At 42.6% G+C, this 17,370-nt stretch overlaps 1 protein-coding gene across 1 annotated transcript in view; it reads right to left on the bottom strand.

The window, feature by feature from the left end:
* LOC141762810 (zinc finger protein GLI2-like) overlaps nucleotides 1–13,036 on the bottom strand; it is a 60,851-nt gene extending 47,815 nt beyond the window's left edge. The window contains exon 1 of the mRNA XM_074626887.1: nucleotides 12,938–13,036. Within this exon, the coding sequence (XP_074482988.1) occupies nucleotides 12,938–13,028 (91 nt within the window). The 5' untranslated portion in view covers nucleotides 13,029–13,036. The remainder of the gene's footprint in view (nucleotides 1–12,937) is intronic.
* Between the last annotated feature and the right edge of the window lie 4,334 nt (nucleotides 13,037–17,370).

The following is a 17,370-nucleotide window of genomic DNA, read 5'->3' as shown; positions in this document are numbered from 1 at the left end:
ATCCTGCAGCCCGCCGCTGCAGGAGCTGGAGGAGGAGGCAGATTGATTCCTGAGTGTTGGGACTGGATTTAACTTTAGTCTGGATCGTTCTTCATCATCAATCACTGTCTGGTTGCTCTCCGTTCTAGTAGTGGATTAATCCAAAGTACCATGAAGTGGTTCAACATGTCGGGGCGTTTTACCGTCCTGTATTCTCCGTCGGTTTATAAATCGGATGTTCACATAAACATGAACGAAATACTCCAAACTGATATCCAAGTGACTGAAAATAAAGGTTATTCCTCATTTTTTGTACGTTTTCCTGCGAAGGTCCAATTTCCGCTCCAGTTTTTTTCAAAATAAACTTCCGTCTTCACAGAAAACAACTTTAGGAAAAATCGTAGTTAAGTTACGCGACCCCGGAAGTGTCGTACCTTAACTACGGAAGTTACGTGACAACTAAATCAACGTAGACTTCTTGCCTCACACGGGGCTCCAACATCGGTCTCCCGGTTTTTAGACCGATCCATCCACCCCAACCTCCTCCGTACGCGGCGTTCGTCGCACTTTATACTCCCTGGTTCACCATTATGTGGATCACATAATAATTGATTTTGTGGGATATTTACGAATTACAGTGCATTATACTTTTAGTCGGTATTGCTACGAGCGGAGGATGAGAACAGCCAGAAAAGAGTGACCTTATCCTGATATAACGGATGATTCCATGATGTTGATACCTGTTGATAGAAGTGTAATCATCTCCCTCAGTCGATTAGCAATTAGCACTAATTTTTTGTGTCAATGAATAATTAGCTTTTTGCCAAACTGTTTAAAACTCATCGTTAAGATCAGATATAATTAATGTGACTTAAGTTCCTGTATGGAGAGCATGGTGAAAAGTAACGGTATAATTCAGAATGATACCTAAAGCTGCAAGTTCTTCTGTAAGTTTTACGTCATTTCCCAGAATCCTCTGTGTTTGATGAAGAGACGATGGGAACACTGTGAGGAAGGTGGAGCGTGACTTCCCCCCCGCCCCCATTGTAAAAGCACAAAGACGGGGATCGTCAGTCAGGCGGTGAGGGAGGAGGAGTGGATTCAACGCCGTCCGTGACCCTGTGTGGGTTCACCGAGGGCTGGCTGGGGGGAGTCGTCACGGCAACAAAGGGCGGCCGGGAGTTTCAATTCAGAAAAATTAACCGGGACAAAACACTGAAGGGTTCAGACGACTGGATAACTGCAGAAAAACCCTTAAACATCACTGATATTTAAAGACTGAAGGGTTCAGACGACTAGATAACTGCAGAAAAACCCTTAAACATCACTGTCACAACGATATTATGGTTCACGTTCAGCAAATAAAGCTTTGGTTAACCATTAAAATAGGTGAGTGAAGTCAATTTAATCAATTAATGTACAGCCCAATGTCCTTTTGGAAAAGGAAGAAATATACCATAAATCTAAAATAAGGTGTTCTGTAAATATTCTATAATTCCTTGATTATTTAGCATGAAAGAAACATGATAAAGATTTTTGATGCCAGAGCAACTCAGCCTCGAAAAAAATGTTAAACAAATAAAATTTAAAAAATGCAGAGAAACATCACTATAATATAGAAATATTGACTTCCAACCAAAAACATGCTGCGTTTTGGCACCCACAAATCCATTGTTGTCAATGTAGACAAGAAGGCGCGCTCAAAAGCGAGAGCAACGCCGCCGCCGCCGCGACGCGCAAATGTCCCAAGCACCTATCGATTAACCAAGATGGAGACAACCAAAAACCAAGATGGAGACGACCAAAATGACGAACCCAAGGCTTCAAAACCGTAGTCCACAAACCAATGGTGCATTTTTAGACGCAACTTGTGCATGGCACCTAAATATACCTTTTAATCAACTCTATTATTCATTGGATGGATCAATAGTCTTTACTGTAAATGTTCTCTTCCAACATGATGGTTTGAATGTGATTTCATCGCCTTCTGGGGGAGAAATCTATTTATTTTACTTCACTTTGACTTATTAATGAATTTATTTTGTCTTAAAACATCTCAGCATCAACCTCCAGCCGTATGACGTAGACACCTCTTCACTGATCATTGATGGTCTCGTGCGTTAAAGGCTTTTATTCAGGCTGTAATCGGTTTCATTGACTCTGAGTGAGGAGCACGAGGCCGACTTACTTCAGAGTGTTTATGAGGGGAAATATTCCTGAGTAAAGCACCGAGCGGAGAGCGAAGCGTCACATTTACAGCGTTTTAACGGGCGCTGCGGGCCGCCGCCGATGCAGGCGTGGGTTTGGTGTTTAGGGGGAAAGTTTGAAACCCAACACTCTCAGACCGGAGCTTTAAAATCCACCGACGTGACAACCTGGTGCTTCATAAAGATTTATAACCGCCAGACAAACACCAGACTGTGTGTTTATCCTCTTTGATTTCCACTGTAGCAGGATAATTAGCTGTTATTGCTAATCTCCAGCTGCTTTCTGCAACACTTACAAGGCAATTAGTGAGCCTCTTCTCATTTCACTGTAAAGAGTGTACGGAGCGGTGCAGCTGTGGGCTTCAGGCCCGTCACCGATACACTAAACATGTATAGTTTCAGCGTGCAGCAACATGGCATCATTTAATGTTTGCTTTTAAAGACACTGAGGTCATCAGTCAACGTCTACAAACGGCCCCGTCGCCAGGAAAACATCCTATTGAAAGTTATGTGGTAAAATAACGAGTATAACAAGCGACAAAGTCCACTAAAGACGGATAGACGGGTCAAACAAACAGGACTTTCACTCAGAAGACCCAAGTCAACATTGACTTAACGCTTGTTACGTAACATTACGCAAGAAAGTCCGCTAACGGCAGTTGTTATTTATTTATGCTAGTTAAATTATTATGGTGGTTACGTTATGTTGTTACGTTACATTGTAACGGTTGATACGGTTGTTACATTGCATAAGAAAGTCTGCTAAGTGCGCTTGTTATTTATTTACGCTAGTTATGTTACATTGTTTCGTTATGTTGTTACACTTGTTACAGTTATTTATTTACACTAGCTACATTGTTACGTTGGTTACGTTACATTGTTACGTAACATTACGTACACACAATATACACATTGATAATTTTACACACAAAAGATATGAAGAGTTTATAAAATATGCTGATTATTTTGCCTTCGTCCTGCTGCACCAAACACTCACTAGAGCACCACGTGTGGATTAATCCGCCGCTGAAAGTAGTCCCGTCCTACAGTGATGCTCATTCTCAGTATTACCGTCAGGGTGCCGTCACTTCACGCTTCTTTACGAGTTGTTAATCTCACTTTTAAAGCTGATCGTCTCTCTTCTTTACTGTACGACTGAAGGCATTAATGCGTTTCCATGGCAGCAGTGAGTGTTACCGTGACAGCAGCTGATGTGGAGGTTTACTCTCTGTGGTTTGGTGTTTGTGTTGGAGGGCCAGACGTCGGGGGATTTCCATCAGGAAGGGGGACACGCCTGGATCTGAAACCCGGACTTACAGTCCCTGTGCTGAGGGTGGCCCTCCAGACTGTGGTGGGACCGGTCAGAACCATAACGAGCTGCTAAAACCACTAAAGACTTTAATTAGTCTGAATGTTTCAGAGTCTGAGTCACGACAAATAGAGGGAATAAAATCATAAAATCACAGCTCCTATATGTTCCAGGAGATCCCAGCGCTCACTAACGCTAACACTCGAGCCTCGCCGTTTCCTGGGCGTCCGTCTCCTCTCAGACCAGATCACAGACCAGAGGTCAAACTACTGGAAACACACTCACTTTACGGCTCAGGAAGCAGCGATTTAATGATGTTTGCACGTCAAAAGATGCCCAAAAGTTTGTTTTCAGACCTCTAAGTTTAAGCTTTAAGGTCGCTTATATTGTCTCTTGGAGGAGGAAAGTGTTGGAATAAAGGAAATAAATAATATATAGCTCATAAAGAAATGTAAAAGTAAAAATGTGAATTAACGTGAAAAACAAAGTATTAAAACTGCCAAATATTGACTAAAAATGCATTTATTTATTATCACTTGTGAGGTGATTTGTAATTAAAGTGTGCAGTGTGAGTATATTTGCAGCTTCATGTTGGATTCATGTGGAATATCTAGGCCATGTTTTTCTTCTGAAGCCTGAAAACAACTAACAAATACGGAGCCAGTGGTATTTTCTATCCAGTAATCTGACCCTGCTCTATAAATACACTAAATATATAAAGAACACAACATTTAAGATGTGATGTGGCGCTCCGCTGAGCGAAGAAGTTCAGATCAAACAGGACGAGGAGGAGGGCATCTCGGAAAGTCATCAAAGTCATCCCGCTAAACGTTCACAAAGAGCCTCAGAAATGTGTAGAAACTCCCGTTATCCTCCGTTGACCTCCGTTATCCTCAGTTATCCTCCATTCTCCTCCTCCGTTAACCTCCGTTATCCTCAGTTATCCTCCGTTTTCCTCCGTTAACCTCCATTATCCTCCCCCGTTATCCTCCGTTATCCTCCGTTATCCTTCATTAGCCTCTGTTAACCTCCGTTAACCTCCGTTATCCGCCGTGATCCTCCATTAACCTCCATTATCCTCCTCCGTTATCCTCCGTTAACCTCCGTTATCCTCCTCCGTTATCTTTCATTATCCTCCGTTATCCGCCGTTATCCGCTGTTATCCTCCGTTATCCTCCGTTATCCTCCATTATCCTGTTATCCTCTGTTATCCTCCGTTATCCTCAGTTATCCTCCATTCTCCTCCTCCGTTAACCTCCGTTATCCTCAGTTATCCTCCGTTTTCCTCCGTTAACCTCCATTATCCTCCCCCGTTATCCTTCGTTATCCTTCGTTATCCTTCATTATCCTCTGTTAACCTCCGTGATCCTCCGTTAACCTCCGTTATCCTCCGTTATCTTCCGTTAACCTCCGTTATCCTCCGTTAACCTCCGTTATCCTCCGTTATCCTCCGTTATCCTTCATTAGCCTCTGTTAACCTCCGTTAACCTCCGTTATCCGCCGTGATCCTCCATTAACCTCCATTATCCTCCTCCGTTATCCTCCGTTATCCTCCGTTAACCTCCGTTATCCTCCTCCGTTATCTTTCATTATCCGCCGTTATCCGCCGTTATCCTCCGTTATCCGCCGTTATCCGCTGTTATCCTCCGTTATCCTCCGTTATCCGCCATTATCCTGTTATCCTCTGTTATCCTCCGTTATCCTCAGTTATCCTCCATTCTCCTCCTCCGTTAACCTCAGTTATCCTCCGTTTTCCTCCGTTAACCTCCATTATCCTCCCCCGTTATCCTTCGTTATTCTTCATTATCCTCTGTTAACCTCCGTGATCCTCCGTTAACCTCCGTTATCCTCCGTTATCCTCCGTTATCTTCCGTTAACCTCCGTTATCCTCCGTTAACCTCCGTTAACATCCGTTATCCTCCGTTGACTTCCGTTATCCTCCGTTAACCTCCGTTATCCTCCTCCGTTATCCTTCATTATCCTCCGTTATCCTCCGTTATCCTTCATTAGCCTCTGTTAACCTCCGTTAACCTCCGTTATCCGCCGTGATCCTCCATTAACCTCCATTATCCTCCTCCGTTATCCTTCGTTATCCTTCATTATCCTCTGTTAACCTCCGTGATCCTCCGTTATCTTCCGTTAACCTCCGTTATCCTCCGTTAACCTCCGTTAACATCCGTTATCCTCCGTTGACTTCCGTTATCCTCCGTTAACCTCCGTTATCCTCCTCCGTTATCCTTCATTATCCTCCGTTATCCTCCGTTATCCTCCGTTATCCTTCATTAGCCTCTGTTAACCTCCGTTAACCTCCGTTATCCTCCGTTAACCTCCGTTAACATCCGTTATCCTCCGTTGACTTCCGTTATCCTCCGTTAACCTCCGTTATCCTCCTCCGTTATCCTTCATTATCCTCCGTTATCCTCCGTTATCCTTCATTAGCCTCTGTTAACCTCCGTTAACCTCCGTTATCCACCGTGATCCTCCATTAACCTCCATTATCCTCCTCCGTTATCCTCCGTTAACCTCCGTTATCCTCCTCCGTTATCTTTCATTATCCGCCGTTATCCGCCGTTATCCTCCGTTATCCGCCGTTATCCTCCGTTTTCCTCCGTTAACCTCCATTATCCTCCCCCGTTATCCTCCGTTATCCTCCGTTATCCTTCATTAGCCTCTGTTAACCTCCGTTAACCTCCGTTATCCGCCGTGATCCTCCATTAACCTCCATTATCCTCCTCCGTTAACCTCCGTTATCCTCCTCCGTTATCTTTCATTATCCTCCGTTATCCGCCGTTATCCTCCGTTATCCGCTGTTATCCTCCGTTATCCTCCGTTATCCGCCATTATCCTGTTATCCTCTGTTATCCTCCGTTATCCTCCATTCTCCTCCTCCGTTAACCTCCGTTATCCTCAGTTATCCTCCGTTTTCCTCCGTTAACCTCCATTATCCTTCGTTATCCTTCATTATCCTCTGTTAACCTCCGTGATCCTCCGTTAACCTCCGTTATCCTCCGTTATCCTCCGTTATCTTCCGTTAACCTCCGTTATCCTCCGTTAACCTCCGTTAACATCCGTTATCCTCCGTTGACTTCCGTTATCCTCCGTTAACCTCCGTTATCCTCCTCCGTTATCCTTTATTATCCTCCGTTATCCTCCGTTATCCTTCATTAGCCTCTGTTAACCTCCGTTAACCTCCGTTATCCGCCGTTATCCGCCGTGATCCTCCATTAACCTCCATTATCCTTCTCCGTTATCCTCCGTTAACCTCCGTTATCCTCCTCCGTTATCTTTCATTATCCGCCGTTATCCTCCGTTATCCGCCGTTATCCTCCGTTATCCTCCGTTATCCGCCATTATCCTGTTATCCTCCGTTATCCTTCGTTATCCTCCATTATCCTGTTATCCTCCGTTATCCTCCGTTATCCTTCATCACTGTTATTACTGAGGGCTCAAATTATTAGTTTAGACTAGAGGAGGAGGAAGAGGAAGAGGAGGAGGAGGAAGAGGAGGAGGAGGAGGAGGAGGAGGAGGAAGAGGAAGAGGAAGAGGAAGAGGAGGAGGAGGAGGAAGAGGTGGAAGAGGAGGAAGAGGAGGAGGATGCTGCTGAGTCTTTTCAGCCCCATTTCTCTCTGCCAGCGGGCCTGACCTCCTGAGTGCTCTCGCTAGCCGGCGGCGGCGGCCTGAGCATCCATTACTCACTGACTGAGATAAAGAAATCACACCTCTACTTAAAGTAGTATTTATACAGACGTCTGATCCCAGCGTCTCTAATGGACACATCCAGCTTGACACCTGAGAGACAGACGTCTTCAACAGACAGACAAATAACCTCCACCTGTTCTTCTGTCGTCTGAGCAAAGATATTCAATCTATAACGATATGAAGCAGCAAATCATCACTCTGAAGAGGCTGGAGTCAGTTAAGAAACCAAGATGGAGACAACCAAGAAACCAAGATGGAGACAACCAGACAGACTCAGAAGAAAGACCTGGGAGGGATAGAAGGAAGGATGGAGGGAGGAGGAAGGGAGGGAGGGAGGAGGGAGGAAGTTAGGAAGGGAGGGAGGATGGAGGGAGGAGGAAGGATGGAGGGAGGGAGGATGGAGGAAGGTAGGAAGGGAGGGAGGGAGGCGCTGAGCGCGGCACATCAATCTCCCTCTCCAATGACAAACTCACTCTCAGCATGATGTATGTCATCAGCCTCCAACGCCAGTTAATCAAATGATTAGCGGCGCCGGTCGTTTCCTGTGGCCTAGTTTAGAGACGCTGACGGAGAGCAGCGAGGAACCAGCGGAGAACATTCTTCTTCTACGATACACAAAGCTGCATCCTGAAGGATTTAAAGGTCATAATTTAGTTATTAAAATACCTCCGAATAAAGAAAGTAACCTCACCAGCAGCTCTGGTAACACCATCCTGCTGATGAAGAGCATGGGATACGACTGAAAGCTCCAGAAAGTCACAAAGTTCATCAACTGAGCAACTTTCAGGGCAACGTTGCCACAGATCTGATGTCACCCCCCCATCACTGCTAGGAAAGTACTACTAGTAGTACTAGTAGAACTAGTATTCCTGTTTATCTATTGTATTCCTGCAAAAATAATACAAGTAAAAAATAAAGAAAATAAAGACAAAATAAAATGAACAATAAAAAAATAGAGAAAATAATTATACTGTATAATAATAATAATAATAATAATAATAATATAAAGTCAAATTAATTAAAAACATAACTAAAATGTAAAATAAAACATTTAAACAAAATGAAAAAAATATAAAAGAAAATATATAAATAATAAAGTAAAATTAGATAAAATATATAAAATATAACATTTAAAAAAATGTAATTAAAAGTAAATTAAAAGACAAAATAAAATGAAAAATTTATAAATAATAAAGTAAAATAAATTTAAATAAATATGCTAAAATTAAATAACAATATAACTAAAATATTAAATTAACTTAAAAAAATGTAAAGAAATAAAGTAAATTAAAAGACAAAATAGAATAAACAATATTTAAATAAAGTAAAACTAAATTTAAATAAATATGGTCAAATTAAATATAAATATAAATAAAAATTGTAGTAAAATAAAATAAAATAACTAATTAATAAAAAATGTATTAAATAAATTGGTAAAATCCAGTTAAAAACTAAATAATATAAAATAAAATGTATTTTAAAATAAAAAATATCAACTGTAGTAAAAATAAAATATACTTCAAAGTGAGTATTTATTTATTTATGTGATACAAAAATCTATTAAATGGACCTTTTTTCTTCACATATATGAGTATTTTCCTCCAAACTGGACTCTGATTGGCTTCCTCTGATCCAAATGGAGGATTTCCAGTTCTGGTTCTGCCACACTGGTCTGACTGGGTTCACGTGGGAGCCAATCAGGATCAAGTTTAGTCTGGACGTGTTTCCTGAAGAAGAAGGATGGATTTTTCTGAAAAGGCAATAAGTCTAAATTTAAAGAAACGTCCTGTACGTGTCTAATCCTCCACGGCGCCGGTCCACACATTGACACACACATCAATAACCAATATTTCCACTCTAAATACCTTTAGTTATACGAATGGCTCTGAAATCACGGCCGGCGTGAAGGTGCTGGCTGCGGCGCTGCGCGTACGAGCAGACAGATGCGTGCTGTCACAGGAAATACAAACGCTCATTTGAATCTATTAACAGAGACCCGGGCCCCAAAAACATCGGCGCTGCCAGAGGCCAAATGATGGCGAGCACGGGTCCAGGAAGTCAGCGTGCCAGAGGAGCAGGGCGGCGAGGAAGGGGGAGCAGATAGGAGCACCTGGGTCCGTCCTAATTGACTCGTCGCGCGGCGGATCCACTTTCTAAACAAAGTGACTCGCACTTGAGCTTCATTATACGCGCACCCCCATTTCCATATAGGCCTCTGGGACCGGGACCCGGAGCCGCTCGCACAAAACAAATGACCGCTCCGTGATAAATGGTTCTATTAGCAATCCAGATTGTTAAAGTGTGATATAACAGATCGGAGAGGGGCGCGGGGGCCCATTCATTCTCCTCCCTTCTGCACACAGCGCCGTAAATAGACGCTTTTTATGTGTAAATAACGTATTAAAAGTCGGCATTAGCCGTGTCCTTTGATAGAGAGGAAATTGTTGTAAATAAATAACGCGGGACGGGAATATAAAAGAGGGGGGGGGGTGTTACAGCGCCTCAGAGGTGGGCATGACTTAGCTGACAGGAATTCTACAGCCAACAGTAAACAACCCGGCGACACTGAGAGCAGCTGCACTATATTAGAAGAGCTGAGGTTCAACCTGCCTCCCTCGCACTTATCAGGAGCTGGCAACAGGAATAATAATGCATATTACGCCCCGTAAGTAATTGCTCTGTCTCCACGCTGTGGCAGACGCTTGTGGTTTTTTAGCGCTGAGGCTCTTCGCTGATATCTGATTGGTCGGGACGGCGGCTGCGAATCGGAGCTTCTTGTTTATTTCAGATTAAAATACGAGGCTCTTACACCGAGCTGATAGGGAGGAAGAGTTATGGAGGGACTTTTAGTTTAGGTGAGACGAGATTAAAAAGTCAGCAGCTGATACAGGAAGTGGTCAAATATATAAATATACAAATATACAACAGCATGGTCGAGGTTCAGATTAAGAGTCTTACTCCTGCAGCTTGAACTCCAAACTAACTCTCAACATTATGACAATAAAGTTTTCATTTTGATTTAAAGAAAAAATCCTAATATTACAGGAAAACTTGAAACTATTCTTGAAACTCAATTTTATTTTGAAAATCGTCCAAAAACCCGTTAATCCTGGAAATTAACAGCTCATTGGAACTACGTTCTACTGAAGAACCCGTTAATCCTGGAAGTTATCAGCTCACTGGAGCTACGTTCTACTGGAGAACCCGTTTATCCTGGAAGTTAACAGCTCATTGGAGCTACGTTCTACTGAAGAACCCGTTAATCCTGGAAGTTAACAGCTCATTGGAGCTACGTTCTACTGAAGAACCCGTTAATCCTGGAAGTTAACAGCTCATTGGAGCTACGTTCTACTGAAGAACCCGTTAATCCTGGAAGTTAACAGCTCATTGGAGCTACGTTCTACTGAAGAACCCGTTAATCCTGGAAGTTAACAGCTCATTGGAGCTACGTTCTACTGAAGAACCCGTCCCTGTAGAACGTCTCTGAGTTGGCTCCAGCTTTGTTCAAATATTGAAGAAGAACATGTGAAGGAACATGTAAAACTGCCCGACATTGATATTCTCTTATGAACCATTAATGTTGGAGTTCTTCATCATGGCAGGCCACCGGGTTCTTCATTAAAGAGAAGGAACGTCACTAAATCAGCGGCTGTATTTCCATTTCAAAAGTGGCCCGTCACTCTGCATCCCCGTCAGTCAGCGCCACTAACTCATCTCTTTTATCCTCTGGAGGTACGAACAAGCTCTTTTAACCTCATTATAGCCGGCTTTCATCAGGCGCTCACTGACATCTCTAAAACATGGCTCTCACCTCTACTTCCTGGGACTTTCACCCCCAACGTACCTCCGCAGGTTCAACTGCTTTCTCTGATTCAAGCTGAGACGCTACAGAAAGATCTGCTTCTGTGACATCAAGGAGAAGCTTTCCATTCAAATCTGTCCTCCTCGTTCCTCAGAGACCTCGACGTCTTTCACAGACGTAACCTGGTTTATCACAACTGGTTTCTCATTTCTATCAGTAACAGTTAACTCACTAAGAGAAAGAGAAGTCAGACCATCTGAGAAAACAGAGGTGAGCTCTAACAGCAAGATGGTGACAGTAAAAAAAACATGATTGCAACGGTAAATATGGCAACGACTAAAAAGATGTTGACATTAAAAAACCAACATGGTGACGACTAAAAACCAAGATGGCGATGGTAAAAACCAAGATGGAGACGGTAAAAACCAAGATGGTGACGGTAAAAACCAAGATGGAGACGGTAAAAACCAAGATGGCGACGGTAAAAACCAAGATGGCGACGGTAAAAACCAAGATGGAGACGGTAAAAACCAAGATGGCGACGGTAAAAACCAAGATGGAGACGGTAAAAACCAAGATGGTGACAGTAAAAACCAAGATGGAGACGGTAAAAACCAAGATGGTGATGGTAAAAAAAACAAGATGCAGACGGTAAAAACCAAGATGGCGACGGTAAAAACCAAGATGGAGACGGTAAAAACCAAGATGGCGACGGTAAAAACCAAGATGGCGACGGTAAAAACCAAGATGGAGACGGTAAAAACCAAGATGGAGACGGTAAAAACCAAGATGGCGACGGTAAAAACCAAGATGGAGACGGTAAAAACCAAGATGGTGACAGTAAAAACCAAGATGGAGACGGTAAAAACCAAGATGGTGATGGTAAAAAAAACAAGATGCAGACGGTAAAAACCAAGATGGCGACGGTAAAAACCAAGATGGAGACGGTAAAAACCAAGATGGCGACGGTAAAAACCAAGATGGCGACGGTAAAAAAAACAAGATGCAGACGACCAAGATTGCAATGGTAAATATGGCGACGACTAAAAAGATGTTGACGGCCAAAAACCAAGATGGTGACAGTAAAAAACCAAGACAACCAAGTTAATATCTTCTGAACTGTGTTTTTTGTTAGAAAAAGGCGATACTTAAGACAGATAAAGGTAAAGACAGGTAAAGGTGAGTTAACATTAACTGTTAACATGTAATTAATGTGCAGAACACTTGTCTAATATTAATTCTTTGGGTTCCTAGTTGTACTAAAACAGAAACCGTCTCCATCTTTGTTCCTTCGTTACCCGTTAATGAGTGTCTCTTTGTGATGGCGGGCCACCAAGTCCTCCATTAACGAGTCCAAATGTCACTAAATCAGGCGTTTAATCTACATTTCAAAGGCGGCCCGTCACCGTGCATCTCTGTCAACCCGTGTCGCGGTCTCCGGCAGCCAGCCTTTATCCTCTGGAGGTAAGAACGAGGTCTTTGAGCCTTATTATGCGGCGCTTTCATCACACGCCGGCTGACATCTTTAAAACATGTACGCTCTCTTTGTGGCGGTGAGAGAGGCTCGCTGCTACTCTCCATTTAGTTCAACAACACCACCAGTAGTTCTCACCTGCCCCCCCCCACACCACCACCACCTCTACCGCTGTCATGTTATCTGTTCATCAGTGTTTACGGCCTCAAATGGCGCCACACTCCTCGCCGCCGCTCGCCGGGCCTCCACATTAATGATGCTCTTTTAAGTCTATTAGGATTCCTATCAGACATCTACTGTAAGTCACCTCTGACTGCTTATCAGCTCCCAGGATGGCACTTTATCTTTGAAATGTATATTTCATCGCCCCCCCCCCCGCCCCTCCTCTGCCCCCTGGCTGAGCGCCGCTGAGACCTCGGCGGGTCGGACACCACGCTCACATCCCTCGCCTTTAAACAGCGCCTTACCTCTCGTCTCTGAGGGTTTCTTCAGGTCGGAGAATCCGCTCCCGTCCATTCTGTCTTTTTTCTCCGAGGCCCTCGATGTGGACGTCTCCATCGCCGAAGGAACTCTGGACGGACGAGGAGACACAAAAGGAGCTGTTAATGCTGCGAGGACACTCGGGATGAGACGAGGACACTCGGGACTCACTGAGAGGACTTCCTGCTGAGAGCGCTCATGAAAAGGCTCGACAGCAGTGAGATAAACACTAACAGAGTTTAAGGAATCAGAAACAATACGTGTGCACAAAAGCTGTGGAAGTTCAGTTTTAACGCCACTAACTTCTTTAACACAACTTGTGATTTTTAGGTTGTAGCGGCTCAGTTTTAAAGATAGACTGAAGATACTGGTATCATCTGAAACTATAGAACCTGATGAATCCATCGGTACCAACCAGGTCATACCAGCTGGTCAGGAAGGAGGTTGAATAACGCTCCGAAGTTACACTACATTTTGGCGAGGAAAAACTGTCATGTCCATTTTCAAAGAGGTCCCTTGACCTCTGACCTCCAGATATTTGAATGTGTGAGGTTTTTTGTCCCAAAAAAAGTCTGAAAAATTTCCAAAAAATGTCCGGAAAATTTGAATAATGTCTGAAAAAATTCCCAAAAAATTCCCAAAAAGTCTGAAAAATGTCCGAAGAGAATGCTTGACAAATGAACACAATAAATGTTCATCCGTTCAGAACTACTGATGCGTCTCCACGTGGCGCCCGACTCTCCTCACAGCACTCTGCTACTAGTTTCTCTTTACTCAACCAATCAGATAATCCTCCAGCAAACATGTCCAGGGATCTTTTCTCACCACACCCCCCCTCCCCCTCCCTCCACCCAGCGCTTCACGACTCAATCAGTGGACGTGGGGGTCGACGGGGAGGGTTTCTGGGGGTCAAAGGTCACGGTGGGGCTCTGAGCTCGCATGTCACCAAAGTTTATTTGACTATTGACCTTTTCAGCCAGCGCTATTCAGACGGACTTCAACTGTTCAAAGACTCTTTAGAACAACACAACGCCGTCTTCAGACTCTTTACTCAGACTGTTCCTTTAAATCATTTAACTTCACATGTTCTAACAACACGACTCTGTCTTCAGACTCTTTACTCAGACTGTTCCTTTAAATCATTTAACTTCACCTGTTAGAACAACACGACTCCGTCTTCAGACTCTTTACTCAGACTGTTCCTTTAAAACATTTAACTACACCTGTTAGAACAACACGACTCCGTCTTCAGACTCTTTACTCAGACTGTTCCTTTAAAACATTTAACTACACCTGTTAGAACAACACGACTCCGTCTTCAGACTCTTTACTCAGACTGTTCCTTTAAAACATTTAACTACACCTGTTAGAACAACACGACTCCGTCTTCAGACTCTTTACTCAGACTGTTCCTTTAAAACATTTAACTACACATGTTAGAACAACACGACTCCGTCTTCAGACTCTTTACTCAGACTGTTCCTTTAAATCATTTAACTTCACCTGTTAGAACAACACGACTCCGTCTTCAGACTCTTTACTCAGACTGTTCCTTTAAAACATTTAACTACACCTGTTCTAACAACACGACTCCGTCTTCAGACTCTTTACTCAGACTGTTCCTTTAAAACATTTAACTTCACCTGTTAGAACAACACGACTCCGTCTTCAGACTCTTTACTCAGACTGTTCCTTTAAAACATTTAACTACACCTGTTCTAACAACACGACTCCGTCTTCAGACTCTTTACTCAGACTGTTCCTTTAAAACATTTAACTACACCTGTTCTAACAACACGACTCCGTCTTCAGACTCTTTACTCAGACTGTTCCTTTAAAACATTTAACTTCACCTGTTAGAACAACACGACTCCGTCTTCAGACTCTTTACTCAGACTGTTCCTTTAAAACATTTAACTTCACCTGTTAGAACAACACGACTCCGTCTTCAGACTCTTTACTCAGACTGTTCCTTTAAAACATTTAACTACACCTGTTCTAACAACACGACTCCGTCTTCAGACTCTTTACTCAGACTGTTCCTTTAAAACATTTAACTTCACCTGTTAGAACAACACGACTCCGTCTTCAGACTCTTTACTCAGACTGTTCCTTTAAAACATTTAACTACACCTGTTAGAACAACACGACTCCGTCTTCAGACTCTTTACTCAGACTGTTCCTTTAAAACATTTAACTACACCTGTTCTAACAACACGACTCCGTCTTCAGACTCTTTACTCAGACTGTTCCTTTAAAACATTTAACTTCACCTGTTAGAACAACACGACTCCGTCTTCAGACTCTTTACTCAGACTGTTCCTTTAAAACATTTAACTACACCTGTTAGAACAACACGACTCCGTCTTCAGACTCTTTACTCAGACTGTTCCTTTAAAACATTTAACTTCACCTGTTAGAACAACACGACTCCGTCTTCAGACTCTTTACTCAGACTGTTCCTTTAAAACATTTAACTACACATGTTCTAACAACACGACTCCGTCTTCAGACTCTTTACTCAGACTGTTCCTTTAAAACATTTAACTACACCTGTTCTAACAACACGACTCCGTCTTCAGACTCTTTACTCAGACTGTTCCTTTAAAACATTTAACTACACCTGTTAGAACAACACGACTCCGTCTTCAGACTCTTTACTCAGACTGTTCCTTTAAAACATTTAACTTCACCTGTTAGAACAACACGACTCCGTCTTCAGACTCTTTACTCAGACTGTTCCTTTAAAACATTTAACTACACCTGTTAGAACAACACGACTCCGTCTTCAGACTCTTTACTCAGACTGTTCCTTTAAAACATTTAACTACACCTGTTCTAACAACACGACTCCGTCTTCAGACTCTTTACTCAGACTGTTCCTTTAAAACATTTAACTTCACCTGTTAGAACAACACGACTCCGTCTTCAGACTCTTTACTCAGACTGTTCCTTTAAAACATTTAACTACACCTGTTAGAACAACACGACTCCGTCTTCAGACTCTTTACTCAGACTGTTCCTTTAAAACATTTAACTTCACCTGTTAGAACAACACGACTCCGTCTTCAGACTCTTTACTCAGACTGTTCCTTTAAAACATTTAACTACACATGTTCTAACAACACGACTCCGTCTTCAGACTCTTTACTCAGACTGTTCCTTTAAAACATTTAACTACACCTGTTCTAACAACACGACTCCGTCTTCAGACTCTTTACTCAGACTGTTCCTTTAAAACATTTAACTACACCTGTTAGAACAACACGACTCCGTCTTCAGACTCTTTACTCAGACTGTTCCTTTAAAACATTTAACTACACCTGTTAGAACAACACGACTCCGTCTTCAGACTCTTTACTCAGACTGTTCCTTTAAAACATTTAACTTCACATGTTCTAACAACACGACTCCGTCTTCAGACTCTTTACTCAGACTGTTCCTTTAAAACATTTAACTACACCTGTTCTAACAACACGACTCCGTCTTCAGACTCTTTACTCAGACTGTTCCTTTAAATCATTTAACTACACCTGTTCTAACAACACGACTCCGTCTTCAGACTCTTTACTCAGACTGTTCCTTTAAAACATTTAACTACACCTGTTCTAACAACACGACTCCGTCTTCAGACTCTTTACTCAGACTGTTCCTTTAAATCATTTAACTACACCTGTTCTAACAACACGACTCCGTCTTCAGACTCTTTACTCAGACTGTTCCTTTAAAACATTTAACTACACCTGTTCTAACAACACGACTCCGTCTTCAGACTCTTTACTCAGACTGTTCCTTTAAAACATTTAACTACACCTGTTAGAACAACACGACTCCGTCTTCAGACTCTTTACTCAGACTGTTCCTTTAAAACATTTAACTACACCTGTTCTAACAACACGACTCCGTCTTCAGACTCTTTACTCAGACTGTTCCTTTAAAACATTTAACTACACCTGTTAGAACAACACGACTCCGTCTTCAGACTCTTTACTCAGACTGTTCCTTTAAAACATTTAACTACACCTGTTAGAACAACACGACTCCGTCTTCAGACTCTTTACTCAGACTGTTCCTTTAAAACATTTAACTACACCTGTTAGAACAACACGACTCCGTCTTCAGACTCTTTACTCAGACTGTTCCTTTAAAACATTTAACTACACCTGTTAGAACAACACGACTCCGTCTTCAGACTCTTTACTCAGACTGTTCCTTTAAAACATTTAACTACACCTGTTAGAACAACACGACTCCGTCTTCAGACTCTTTACTCAGACTGTTCCTTTAAAACATTTAACTACACCTGTTAGAACAACACGACTCCGTCTTCAGACTCTTTACTCAGACTGTTCCTTTAAAACATTTATCTACACCTGTTAGAACAACACGACTCCGTCTTCAGACTCTTTAACTCAGACTG

Source organism: Sebastes fasciatus, chromosome 24, assembly GCF_043250625.1.
Source record: "Sebastes fasciatus isolate fSebFas1 chromosome 24, fSebFas1.pri, whole genome shotgun sequence".
Lineage (NCBI taxonomy): Eukaryota > Metazoa > Chordata > Actinopteri > Perciformes > Sebastidae > Sebastes > Sebastes fasciatus.
Note: the sequence above shows the minus strand (reverse complement) of the source record. Positions and strands in the feature narration are given on the sequence as shown.